Here is a 14,500-nt window from a genome sequence, read left to right as displayed (position 1 = left end):
AAGTAACTTTGGAGGCATTTAGTGAATTTACTAAATTTATTAACTCATTATCTTCTTTCCTTTATGAATGAATGTGTGGAATACATACAAAGTTACAAACAATACAAACAGAGTGCTTGTCTCCACAGAGAGTTCAGTTGGCATAGACTTATTCGAAATGAAATGAGTAGAGTGGAACTCTTTACTGATGCTGTGGAACATTAAAATATTTTTTCCTTTGTCCCAACTCTGAGATTTTATGTTAACACAAATCTTGTATTTTTAAAGACATGATTAGCTCAGTGTGGCAAAGTAAAAATGTTATTTTATAACAGGATTCTAATATATTTAATTGAAAGAGATAATTTACTGGAAACATCTTACATTTATATTCTTTTATGTCTATTTGAATATTTTCTTGTGTTTTATAGCATTCTTCATCTTAGGTTATTAACATTGCTTGATCATGTCTGCAAACGTTTCCACATTTTCATGTGGTTAATTATGACTCTTATGCCAGACATTGGCTTTTAAAATTGAGAAACTAGACTGTAATCTAGGTGTAGTATTACCAAATTTGAGGTGGGGGAAGGGTTGTAATGTCTGCTTTGTGGTTATTGTCTGGAAAAAAGTGCTTACACAATAAAATGAGGGATTTTAGAATATGGTTCTGGATTCTCACTGGATAATTACATGTTAGTCAAGATAGAATAAAAGTTATGTACTTAAAATTAAATTTTATAGTTGTATATTTGGATAAAAGAAATTTTCTGAAAAAGAAATGTTGATATGTTATTTGTGTAGCCCTATGTTATTTTTGATCTTTTTGTTTGTATTACAGTATAGTTTCTCTGCAAGACTACTGTGTGTATTGTATGTTGATGGTAGTTTTTTTTTTTTTTCTGTTAGTCCATTTTGAACTTGTAAAATATAGACAGAAATGCCAATTTAGGAGCCATAGTTTCACACTGACTTCTTAGGACTTTTCTAGGTTTGGAGGCAGAATGCTCTAGAAAGTACTGCATTTTCTTACAGTAGCTACCTCAACCCAGTTACTGTAATTGTAATCAGTAACCATAAAGACATAGGAGTGGTACAAACCTGTTTCACAAAATGAAATTTCTTTACATTTAACATAAATGAAAGTTGAAATTTTTTCTCAGAGAACCTGGTGCTGCTCAAAGAAAGACGGTATTTGAATATTAAAAAAAAATTACATGGTTATCATCTGGAATAATCTGGATGTGTAAGGTATTACTGTAGTAACTTGAAACAGGTAGCATATTTTATTATAAATAAAATTATAAAAGGTAGTATGCTCAACGAAACGAAAGCCTGATTTGTAGACTAGGTATAGGTAAAGAGTTGATTGACTTATGGATATCTCTGCATTGACTAGTCAGCTTTGATAAAACAGGAAATTAAACTCATGAGAAAGAGCAAATGGAATCTTGAAGAAGTGAAATTTCCATATCTTCATAAAATGAATTTTTTTCACTTCTTTTCTGTAGATCCTCAGTTTTAAAGAGAGAGAAGTTTGAAAAACTGTTTTATTGAGTTATAATACTATAATTCTACTGCAAATAAAATATCTTTTAAACAGGACAAGTGAATTAATGTATGATGTTCTTGATGAATCCTTACGAAGAGCCGAGTTAAATCACAATGTCACATATGGTAGGTAACATGTAAATGCTACTCTAATGATTAACAGTGCTTTTTGGTATTTTAGCAAAATGTGTGTTAGACTACTATAAATTCCAAAAGAATTTTGTATGTTAATTTTTAAGATGGTTCTTTGGGTTATTTTTCAATGTAAGCATTGGATAATAGAACTACTCTGAAATTATGACTTTGTTTTAAACATTGACCTGAATTATCATTAAAATTCTCTCTTTTTAAAATATTTTATTTTTAAAGAGAAATTGTTTTTATACTAAAAATATTCACTAAGCATCTAATTGACTGTGAAGGTAACCCAGTAGATCTGTTCCATCCTTACCTCTGGATGATCCTTACTGACACAGGTGGTTAGGCTAGGAACTGTCAGACGATCCAGAGAAATGTCAGAGTCTTTGCAGGCAGCCAAGATAAAAAAGTTTTACTTGAGATATACTTAGTGTGTAGGATGAGAGTGTGAAAGACTTTCAAGGAATTCTGTTTAGAATCAGTTAAGGATCTGCTTTTCTTTTTCTTGTAGAACTTTTTTTGTTTTTATTTTTGTAATTGACATTTCAGCTTTAATTTTTTTTTGGAATAGGCAATATTTGCTCATGGTTCAAAATTCAAAAGGTACAAAAAGTATACAGTGAACAGTAAGTGTCCCTTTGACCCTTACCACTACCACCCAGTTCCCTTTTTTGGAGATAACCACTGTTACCCATGTCTTTTCACTTGGAGAACACTGTATACCCGAAAGAAATATTTTTTAATGTTTCCCACAAGGGCACCTTTCTTTTATTAAAATTTCTGGGAACACCAGCAAGTTTGCTTCTTTGTAGGCTGTTAGTCCAGTGTTTCACCTTGCCATGGAAACCTTATAGTTTCTGTTGTTTTGTTTATTTCTTTTATTAATCTTTCCCTCCTTGGAAAGGCTTCCCTCCTTTTGTATTGATACAGTTATAACTGACAGTGATTTTGTCAATGGTAGACTATTCTCTCATAGTGCTACCATAAAGAGTTAATTGCTGAAGAATGTGCATTTGAAATTATGAACTTCTTAAGGGAAGAGACTGAGTCTAGCCCAGTATCTGGTATTGGGTTAATCAATAATTAAAATGTTTTAGTTGAGGGATGCCTGGGTGTCTCAGCGGTTTAGCGTCTGCCTTTGGCTCAGGGTGTGATCCTGGAGTCCTGGGATTGAGTACCACATTGGGCTCCCTGCATGGAGCCTGCTCTCTCTGTGTGTCATGAATAAATAAATAAAATATTTTTTTAAATGTGTTTTAGTTTAATTAAAGAAAAAGAAGATTACTTTTATTAGTTATCTGATTGGATTTTGGCTTTATACTTTCTAAACCATATTTTTATGAAAGTTTCATTATTATAACTTACCTTAGTGTTAAATCAAGACATAAAACATACCAAAGACATTTATTGACTGCTCTTATATACCAGACATTATACAAAGTGATATAGAGCATATGAAGAAGTATAAAATATAATCTTTGCCTTCAAGGAATTTAAAAGATTTTATTTGTTCATGAGAGACTCAGAGAGATTGGCAGAGACATAGGCGGAGGCTTCCTGTGGGGATCTTGATGCGGGACTTGATCCCAATGACCCTGGGATCATGACCCGAGCCAAAGGCAGATGCTCAAGCACTGAGCCACCCAGGCGTCACAGGAATTTACAATATAATGGGAGAAATAGCTTATTTATGAAAGCATAATACCCAGTATAAGGTAGAATGCTAAGTGGTGGTGCAGGGAATAAATACTGTAGGAGTCCAGAGGTGGTAGAGATCACTGTGGGCCTGAGGACTACACACAAGGATTCATTGAGGTAATGGGGCTCTGAAAGGTAGGTTGGATTCAGATAGTCAGAAGGGAGATCTAGGGGGCCCAGGAAGAGGAAACATGAGAGAAGGTATAGAAGTAGGGATGTTTAAAACTGTTTCAGAGAATATTGACTTACCAGCAGCCTGCATGGACATTTCATAGTGGGAACAGTGGAAAGGCCATATTGCAGAGGTCCTCTCATGGCAGCCAAGTGAGTTTGGCTTTATACTGTATATAAATCCAGAGATATGGAAGATATTTAGGCAGAGTACTGATAAGATGAGAGTAACATTTTCATAAGCTATTTAATAAATCAGGAGACTTCTATATAATGGAGTAGAAGGAACAGAACAATCATTTCCCTGTTTTTCCCCTCTTATGGCTATTATATGTAAAATTAACATATGACTCTGAAAGGTTGGAGAAATGAAGGTAGACTGGTTTGGGACCTTGCAATGCAAGGAACAATGTCACAGTGAATACCTTGGGTTTTCTTTTTGCCTCATAGTCCCCAAACTGGGTACAGGAGAGCCAGCAACCTGGAAACACCGACAGGTGCAGACAAAAATGCCCCAAGAAAAAAGCCTGCTGTCTAGCTAAAGGACTGACAAGAAAAGGGCAAAATAGCAAGATAGAAGACTTAGACAATAGCCTATTTTTAAAAAAATTTGCATTTATTCTGTGCAGAATTTACTCCTGAGCTGTGTTTGTTTCTTTAGTTTCTTCTGGGATGTTTTTTTCTGTATAACTTCCTCTTCTGGTTTAGGAGCAGTCCGCTCTTTTTCAGCAAGGATCATCTTGATGTGGCAGGGAGAGTTCATGTATGGGTTAATCCGGCCATGAGCCCTGTTGAGTTCTACGCTGCATCTTGGCTGCTTTGTTCACCTGGATGTGCTCAATGACCAGAGGATCTATCTACATGTAAACCCTGAAAAGTTCAGCATTACTCTGCATTTTTAAAGCATGTGCAGTAAAAATTCAACATTCTTCTTGGCCCACTGACCCTGTGTCCAGGCCCACTGTTTGGCCTGGGCACACCTACCAGCTCCACCATTGTAGTGACGGAATGGCACACACTGCTTCCGCAAAGTGACATCTTTCATATATTAGGTGGCTTTTAAGATATGCATACCCTTGATGGCCTGGGTAGTTTCATGTGTGTCCTTAAAATGAATATGAAGATTTGGACCTCTTGATTTGCATGATTTTGTAGGGTTTTTTGGGTCGAGTGAATAGCAAACCATATTCAGAGGTTACCTCGGGGCGCTTAGGGGAAGAGCTAGCCTCTCTATCCCAGCCAGCCATCACACATGGCAGAAAAGACTGAGTGGAAAGCCAAGATTTCCCCTTCACCAGGTATAACTAGCTTCCCAACCCTTCCACTGGACTCATGGTGGAGAAGCCCAAGAGGAGAGCAAGAACTTCATCCCTCCCAGGTGTTGAAGGGGGTCACCCCTCCCTTGCACTGTCAGTGGAGATGATGTGGGGAAGCTGGGATTTCTCATATTTAGGAATAGGGAGTTAACGAAGTACTTCTCCTGTCTTTGCTGGGGTGGTGTTAGAGGAAGCCTACTAGAGAGTTGGAGCTTTTACCACTGGTCAGGGATACTCAGGCCACGCTAGCAGTATCAGTGGAGGCCACGTAGGGAGTACTAATGAAGTAATGCCCCTTACTTTCCCAGGCAAGATAGTATCAGCAGAGATTCCCATCCCCTACTCAGAGGGAACAAGGATCCCTTCTCCTAGTGTCAAAGGAGGCAGAGTGGAGAACCTGGACTTCTATCCCATTGGGTGGTACCCACATCTCCTTGCCAAAGTGGGGTCAACAGATAGAGACTTAACTTACTTCATATGAAAGTAAAGTCTAGTCTGAAGGATAAGGTGTCAGTGGAACCTCTTCAAATTTTGTGCATAATTGAATACCTATGATAAAACCACAGTATTACAAATGTCAGAATGTTATTTTTAATTTCATAATTTTTACTTGATAATTTGGTTAGGACCTAGGTTGCTTTGGAAGAGAAAATAAAACTTCACATTGTGTTTTTAGATTTATTTAGAAATCCTCAGAAGCACTTTTTTGAAACCTCTGTAGAGGGGAGACATTAGGGTGGCCGCTATTTCATTTGTGGACTTAGATTTTTGTAGAGCAATGGAATAAAGGGACTTAGCTCCAGTGGAAAAATAATTTAAAAACCTATTAAATTCATTTTTAGCTCATTTATGCCTAAGTTGACTAAAAAGTGTAATTTTTGAACTAGTAATTTTACCTGTACTAGCTTTCCAGAAATCTAAATAAGTTTAGATTTTAGGTGGGTAGAGAAGCTTTTGTAGTAACACAGTTTGATAGCAGGAGAGTTCTGAATGGTAGGAGTCTGTAAAGGAAACCATGTCAGTTATAACAGAAGATGGAGAATCTTTTTTTTTTTTCCCCAAAGATTTTGTTTATTTATTTGAGAGTGGGAGAGCACATGAGTGGAGGGGAGAGCAGATAGAGAGGGAGAAATGGGCTTGCCACTGAGCAGGCAGCCTGACTTGGGGCTTGATTTGGGGATCATGACCTGAGCTGAAGGCAGACGCTTAACCGACTGGGCTACTGAGGTGCTTGAGCAGCATTATTTTTAGTCTTACTTAGGGCTGCCTGTTAATTCAGGGTTTTTGGCAAACTTTTTCTGAAAAGGGGTCCAGGTAGTAAATATTTTAGGCTTGGTAGGTAATATAGGTTTTCTTTTAAAGATTTTATTTATTTACTCATGAGAGACCTAGAGAGAGGGTCAGAGACATAGGCAGAGGGAGAAGCAGGCTTCTCAGGGATCCTTATGTGGGACCTGATCCTGGGACTCTGGGATCACATCCTGAGCCAAAGGCAAACTCTCAACCATTGAGCCATGTAGGCGTCCCGGTACCATAGGTTTCTGTCAGAAACTCTCCTTTGTTTGCTTTGTTTTTCTTATAACCTTAGTTTTTAAAATTTATTTTTATTTAAAAAAAATATTTTGTTTATTTTAGAGAGCAACAGAGTAGGGAGAGAAAGAGAGAGCAAGTGACCGGGAGGGAGCGTGAGGAGCAGGGGGGGAGTGGAAGAGAGAGGGAGATGGGGAAAGAATCTCAAGCAGACTCTCTGGTGAGTGGGAAGCCCATTTTGGGGCTTGATCTCAAGACCCTGAGATCATGACCTGAGCTGAAACTAAGAGTTGGACGCTCAACTGACTGAGCCACTCAGGTGCCTCTTTTTTAGAAACTTTAAAAAATGTATTTGTACACCTGAAACTAAAATAAGTTGTATGTCAGTTATATCTCAATTTAAAAATGTAAAAATCATTCTTAGTTTACAGGCTTGCAAAAGTAGGCCAAGGGCTAGACTTAGTAATTTATCCACTCCTGCCTTACTTGGTTAGTCACTTGACCAAGCCTCTCTTTGTTTAGTTCATAAAGTCATATGTCTGCTTTTTTTATAACATGGAGTAAGGACAACTTACAGCACAACATCTGAATATACAGTGTATCTTTTTAGGTTTAATTAACTTACTTTGTAGATTTTCTTTTAAAGTCAGTTCCCTTCTTAGGGAGAAATTTATATTTCTGATTCATTTTCTCTTTCTTCTATAGAAAGGGTTTATATAAACTTTTTACACAAAATCTGGGTGTAAATTGATAGGCAGTTTAGCAGTGTAAAACATAGCTAGTTGAATATTCAAGATCTATCTTGTACACAAAAAAGTATCTGATTGTTTTGTTTTAGGCTTTTGGAAATAGAGAAGAAATGATTCTATCAAGGACACTTGGATATGCTTCAATTTGTAGTAGAATTGTTAAGTCTGTTGGATTTCATATCTCACTTCTCATTGCTGTAACTCCATAGCACATGCAGAACTTAATGATACTTCACTGGTTTTTCTTTACCATGGCGATGGTCCACCTCCTTGACTTAGGAACTTTAAAAAAGTTTGAAAAAAAATTTTAGTGTCCACTTTGATCATCTATCATATTTATCAGAGCTTTGACTATGTTAGAAAATCAAATTTGAACACTGTCAACAAGATGTTCAGTTGATTGTTCTATGTTTTTTGAGACTGGTTTTAAAGGACTGACTTGAGGATTTTTTTTGAAGTGGTCCTACTTTGAAATGAATGCTAAAGCATCCTAAAATGATTATATTAAAATAAACTATATATATTGGTTCTGTGTATAAGTGGTAGAAACTGCTTGAGAACAAGTTATTTTAAAGCATTCAAGGAGTGTTGGACATAATGTATATATAAGAACAATGAGTGTGGGCAGCCCCAGTGGCGCAGCGGTTTAGCGCCGCCTGCAGCCTAGGGCGTGATCCTGGAGACCCGGGATCGAGTCCTATGTCGGGCTCTCTGTATGGTGCCTGTGTCTCTGCCTCGTTCTCTCTCTGTCTCTCTCTCTCTTTCTGTCTCTATGAATAAATAAAATAAAATAATCTAAAAAAAAAAAAAAGAACAATGAGTGTATTACTATGTGTACATTAGAATGTGAACTCCATAAAGGCAGGGTTTTCTGTCTTACTTTTTTTTCCCCACTGTTGTATCCATACTGTTACAACAGTGCCTGGCGCATATAGGAGGTATTCAGTAAATACTTGTTGCATGAATGAATGCATCATTTCTATCTATCTATCTATCTATCTATCTATTTATCTAATCCTCTTTAGATTGTGCTGTGGTAACATAATCCTGATAAGTGTGTAAGCCTGAAAATATCAAAGTTCCTGTCTTTGAAAATTTTCCATAGATAAGATTTTTTACTAAAACTGACCTTTTAATCTGTTTTGTTATGAGTTCTATACAAGTATGTTCTTTTATTATGCCTTAAAATGATCCCTGATATTTTATATTTTCTTTCTCCAGCAATTCTGTTTGAATGTGTGCATACAGTTTATTCTATTTATCCTAAATCAGAATTACTTGAGAAGGCTGCCAAGTGCATTGGAAAATTTGTTCTTTCACCTAAAATAAATCTCAAGTATTTAGGTAAGATGATTAGTAAAGTTTTAGAATATTTTATTTATTTATTTATTTGAGAGAGAGGGAGCACTGGCCACTTGTGCATGAGTGGGGGGAGGGGCAAAGGGAGAGGGAGAGAGAGTCTCAAGCAGACTCCTTGCTGAGCATGGAGTCTGATGCAGGGCTGGATCTCATGGCCCTGAGCCACCCAAGTGCCCCAAGATGATTAGATAATATTGACAGAAATTACAAAGAGGACTCTTGAAATTTGCTGGGTATTTGTTTCCAGTCACTTTATATAATGTAATCTTTGTTTTTAGGACTGAAGGCTCTTACCTATGTTATCCAGCAGGATCCCACTTTGGCTCTTCAGCACCAGATGACAATAATTGAATGCTTAGACCATCCTGATCCCATTATTAAAAGAGAGGTAAACTGATTTTTTGAATAGTGTATGCAGAGTGTTATTAAACTTTTTTTTGGTATTATGGAGAGAATTAAGTAGTTGGCAATGTGTATGTGCATGTATATGTGTTTACACACGTGTATTTTAACTTTTGAGTGTATTTTATTTTTTCTACTAAAGTTTAAGGAGCTTTTCTAAAAATTCCTATGTCAGTATCCTCATGGATGGATTTAAACTATGAGTTGGAGGAGTTAGGTTCAGTTACCTGTATGGATTCATTAATATCTTTTTGGTCCAAGAGGAAAACTAAATTCTCTTTCCAGGTCTTTATGTTAATACAATTTAAGATGTAATTTATGACTATTAAGATTTTTTCATATTCTGCTTAACATCTGTAAAGTGGACTAATGCAGTCTCTATTAAATATGTAGGAATATTAAAAGAATAAAGATATCTCCAAAGTGATTTGAACTGCTTGGGAGGAAAGGTGTATAATTTAATTAATTTTTTTCAACTTTTCCCTTTTGTCCACTGGGTGTCTATATAAATAATTCTATTAATTTTCATTAAAGAAATCATTCTGTACCTTCATTTAAAATGGAATATGGGACCTAGTTGAGTAGGTAGTTCTATTTTTGATTTTAAAAATAATAAAGATAATTTACTGAACATCTAAGTTACTTAAAAGCAGTGAGTTCAAAATAGTTTATTGAAAGAACACTATTTCATTGAATAATTTTAAAAGATAAAATTATAAATTTTTAATTTAAAAGGTACTATTTTTGAAACAAAAATAATTTTAAGAGGTCAAATACATTTATTTCTTTTCTTTTTTATAAGAGAGAGAGAGCAGAGAGGGAGGGGCAGAGATAGAGGAAGAGAGAGACTGTTAAGCAGGCTCCACACTCAGCATGGAGCCAGAAGTGGGGCTCCATCTCACAACCCTGAGATCATAACCTGAGCTAAAATCCAGAGTCAGAGTCAAACGCTTAACCAACTGAGCCGCTCAGGTGATATATATATATATTTTTTTTTTCATTCATATTTTTATTCTTTTGAAAATTGTTACCTGTCTCAAATGAATATGGGAAGTTCACAGATACATAATTTCTTTGTGTAGGCATCATAGAAAAATGAGAAGGTGACAAAGGAAAATAACAATTACATGACTCTTGCACTTTGAACAGATACAGAGCATGTGTTTTCTTTTTGTGATTGGCTACTAAATTGAACAGAGTTGACTTAGTACAGTTTTCTTATTGCTGTATTTAATTTGAGGGCTCTCATTTAAAAATGAGAGTCAAAAATAAATAAAAATGAGAGTCAGAGGGAAAATAGAATTCTTTTCAAGTCTGATCTGCTTAAAATTACCTGCAGTGAGAAACGCAGTTTGAATTCTTTGGGGAAGATACTGAGTTTCAGTGGTGCCCCACGAAGGCACTGTAGTACTGTCTCTTTGAATGCTGTTGTCACATCTAATCTCTATAAGTAATTACATAAACTTTAGTTCCTGGGTGTGGAGTGACCTGTTGCTTCAGACTGGGATTCCCTTTTACCTGGTTTTATTATCTTTCTTTCTGACAGGGAGAAAGAAGGCATAGAGGAGCTAACATAAAGGACCTCTAGCTAGTCATGCGGTTCCTAACACCATATCCCATGTAGTCCTGGAAATGCTAAATTGCATGGTCTTAGAGTAGGAAATAAATTGGGTGTAAATTATCTAAAAATAGATAGTTTAGAGTGTATAGGGAGCATGTCTGAGACAGCTACATAAATTGGAAACTATTGATACAGGACTTGTGTTTTTGTAGATTTTAAATAGAGTTTAAGATGAACTGAAACCATTGTCTTTTGTACCTGAAATCTTGGCTGTAAAGATTGAAAAATTACAAAGAGCCCTAAAGGTATTTTGAACAAGTTTGACAAGGAGGATATGTGGAAATTCTCCTGACAGCTAATGTTGATTCTGAAATACCAGTAAATATTACTTTTTCAGTATTGCTTTTGGTCTCATATTGATTTCTGGGAGTTACAATATTTTTAGCACCTTAATATAGGGCCTCGGAAAGCCCAGCCAAATGGGAGCTTACTCTGGTACCAGTCTTCCTTCATCTTACTTGAGGAAGCAAGAGGTATATCCCTGAGCGTTGAGAAAGTGGCTATAACATGGTTTTTCCTTGCTGCCTGAGATTCTTAAGCCTTGCTAAGGCTTTGAGGCACTTGAGCCACCAACCGTTGTCTATCCACTAGAGGCCATTTGCCCTCAACTGACAAACCCACTTAGGGGCTGTTTTCTATTGTTTGGGTACTAGAGAATAAAGTTTGCAAGACTGGATTTTTAGATATGTATGTATGTGTATATATACACGTGCACATACAGGCATAAGTAATACAGGTTTAAGAAGCTGTTACATTTTTAGAAAATAGATTATAAGCCTTTTAAGTTTTTGGTCTTTACGTGGCCTCTTATGAAGGTAGTCAGATTATAATTATTGATATCAGTTAGAAGGCTTTTAGACTTTGGAATTGATCATAATTTATTTTTTTGACACTAGGTTCTACTTTTCTTAAGTTCTATTTCAGTTAAAATGTGCATTTCTTCAGCACCTATTAACTCTGACTGCCCAGTTGATCCATGTAAAAGTGGGAGAATCAACTGTTGTTATAAATCTGTATATTGCTGTATTTATTGGCATTATCATTCATAAATGATATTATTTTATAATACTGTTTTTATTCCTTTTTCTTATAGACACTGGAACTTCTTTACAGAATTACTAATGCACAGAATATAACAGTGATTGTCCAGAAAATGCTTGAATATTTACATCAGAGCAAAGAAGAGTATATTATTGTTAATTTGGTTGGCAAAATAGCTGAGCTTGCTGAGAAATATCCTTTGTTTGGACCATGAGTCATGAATGCCTTTGGTTACATAGTAACTTTAGAATGATTGGTTTAGGTATAGTCTCTTGCAAATTGAATTCAGAGATGCAACAGTAACTTTTCCCATACCTGATAATTAAGTGTTTCTTATCAAAAATGGGAATTGTGTAGGCTTCTTAGTGGATGGCTTTTTCCTTGGTTCTTTTCATTTGATTGGTCAGTATTATGAGCAGAAAGATAAAGGAACCCCTGCCTGATTCCTCTTTCAGTGCCTCCTTTTCTTTGACTTTGCTTCATACTTCGTTTATTTTCTGGTTAAAGTTCTTGTTTTTTGCAGGGGGCCTTGGGAGTAGGGATCGGTATGCTAAAATTTATCCTTTCCACTATTGTTTATACTGGAACTTGTCACAGTAAGGTGGTTGGGAACTCCATTCACGTGTCACTTTTCACATTTCCTTTTTAATATAGAATAAAGTTATAGGTCACAAGGATATTCTATTTTTTTTAAGATGTCTGTTATTTAAAAGAATAAATGCATGGTGCTAATCCAGTTGTCTTGGAAATTGCTTAAGTATAGTTTTGTGCTAGCCAGTGCTATAGCTCTAGCCAGTGGAATGAGAGAATTTTAGAACTGAAGTGAAACAGATTAGAAAAGAGGTTAAATAGCTTGTTCAGGTAGATACACCACATTTAGCCTCTTTGAAGTGTAGATCATTTTCCATTATTTGTCCTTAGCAAGACCATTTCTTTAAATTATTTCACACTTATTTATTGTATGCTTAGTTATATGCAAGGCACAGTGCTAGATAAAGCAATGTGAACTTAGTTTATTAAGCTTATTATATAAGCTTTTACTGAGCACCTATTTTACATAAAACTAGAATATAGAACAATTTGTTTGCAGAGGTTAAGAATAAAAATGCCAAAGTAGGATGGGTTGGGGATTATTATTTAAAGATTGATGCAGAAAAGATAATTTTAATAAGTGGCATTTGGAAGTGTACTTGTTCTTAACACTGTGGACACATATGCCCCTGATAATGCATGGTTTATTCAGACCATGAATGCTGTGTTTTCAGTGGGAGGAGATGTCATGCATCCTGATATTCCCAATAACTTTTTGAGACTGCTGGCGGAAGGTTAGTAAATTACTGCATTCTATAAAATAGAGATCTAAAAATTAAATGTTTTTATTACAGAGTACTTAGAGAATTTAGTGGAGGTTAAAATGATGTATCAATTTCTTTGTAGGTTTTGATGATGAAACAGAAGACCAGCAATTAAGGCTTTATGCAGTTCAGTCTTATCTCACTTTACTAGATGTGGAAAATGTGTTCTACCCACAGAAATTTCTTCAAGTTATGAGTTGGGTGAGCAAAGTACATTAGATCATAAGTATTTATAACATTGTCTTTTATACAACCAAATACTAACAATGTATTTCCTTCAGAAGTCATTCAGTTCTACTCTGCTCACTCTTTCAGCTATCAATTTTTCTCCCAGTGGCTAGTTTTTATCACTTAACTATCTACTTGTCTATTCATTTTCTTTGACATCCCACTTGTCTGATCCTTTAAGTATAGATAGTTGGTTTGCTATCTTTGTGTGTCTGTAATACATTTGTTATGTTTTTTTGTGAATCTGTGTTAGAATATGTGAACACTCATGCATCTGTGTTATATTATTTTTCTTTTGCTGTATGTTACCACAAACTTAGTGCTTAAAACAACAGAAATTTATTATCTCAGTTTCTGTGGGTCAGGAGTTGAGACATGGCTTAGGTGGGTACTCTGCTTAGGGACTCTCAAGGTTGCAGTCAGGATGTTGGCTAGAGCTGCTGTCACATCTGAATCTTGACTGGTGAAGAATCTACTTCCAAGCTCTTGTGGTTGTTGGAAGAAATCAGTTTCTTCCAAGGACTGAGGGTTTGAAGTTCAAACTGTTGACTGTAGGCTACCCTCAGCTCCTAGAACTGCCTTTAATTTCTTACATTTGGGCCTCTCGACATGCTTCCTTACTTCATCAAAGCCAGGAAAGGAGATCATTCCTTTATAAGATGAAGGTCATATTTTATGTAATATAGTCATAGGTAATTGCACACATACTGTCACCTCTGTGTATTCTTTGGTGTGCATATGGGTGAGTTTCTTTAGGGGGAGATTTGGTGAAGTACAACTACTGGGTCATAGGATATGCATATCTTAATATTTTATACTTTGGCCAAATGTTAGCATGTTAACTTAAATTTTACCCAGACTTTTATTTAAGATTTTTTTTTTTCTCAGGATGCCGGGGTGGCTCAACATCACCTTTGAGAGTCTGCCTTTGGCTCAGGGCATGATCCCGGTCCAGGGATCGAGTCTCAAATTGGGTTCCCTGTTGAGCCTGCTTCTCCCTCTGTCTATATCACTGCTTCTCTCTGTGTCTCTCAGGAATGAATAAATAAAATCCTAAAATTAAAAAAAATTTTTTTTCTCAACTACAGGAAAGTTGAGAGTCTAGTGTAATAAATATCTCCATCTTTTTCATCTAGAGTCCTAGTTAATATTTTTAACCACATTTGTTTTACTATATCCATATCTATCTCCATATCTATCTCTATCTCTATGTGGATCTACCTCTATATAGGTGTTTTCTATCTGTATACAGATTGTTTGGCTGCGTCATTTACAGTTGAGTTGCAGATATCATGATATTCATAAAAAATTCAAGGTGAATCTTCTAAGAATGACATTGTCCTCTCATAGAACCATTTTTAC

The 14,500-nt window shown here is 35.8% G+C and overlaps 1 protein-coding gene across 1 annotated transcript in view; it reads left to right on the top strand.

Moving 5' to 3' along the window:
* The window catches only part of AP4E1 (adaptor related protein complex 4 subunit epsilon 1), a 60,137-nt gene that overhangs the window by 17,336 nt on the left and 28,301 nt on the right, over positions 1–14,500 (top strand). The window contains exons 8-13 of the mRNA XM_041744693.1: positions 1,583–1,656; positions 8,354–8,476; positions 8,770–8,879; positions 11,608–11,747; positions 12,768–12,880; positions 12,993–13,111. Coding sequence (XP_041600627.1) covers positions 1,583–1,656; positions 8,354–8,476; positions 8,770–8,879; positions 11,608–11,747; positions 12,768–12,880; positions 12,993–13,111 — 679 coding nt within the window. The remainder of the gene's footprint in view (positions 1–1,582; positions 1,657–8,353; positions 8,477–8,769; positions 8,880–11,607; positions 11,748–12,767; positions 12,881–12,992; positions 13,112–14,500) is intronic.

The sequence above is a fragment of the Vulpes lagopus genome, chromosome 2, assembly GCF_018345385.1.
Source record: "Vulpes lagopus strain Blue_001 chromosome 2, ASM1834538v1, whole genome shotgun sequence".
NCBI classification, from domain to species: Eukaryota; Metazoa; Chordata; class Mammalia; order Carnivora; family Canidae; genus Vulpes; species Vulpes lagopus.
Note: the sequence above shows the minus strand (reverse complement) of the source record. Positions and strands in the feature narration are given on the sequence as shown.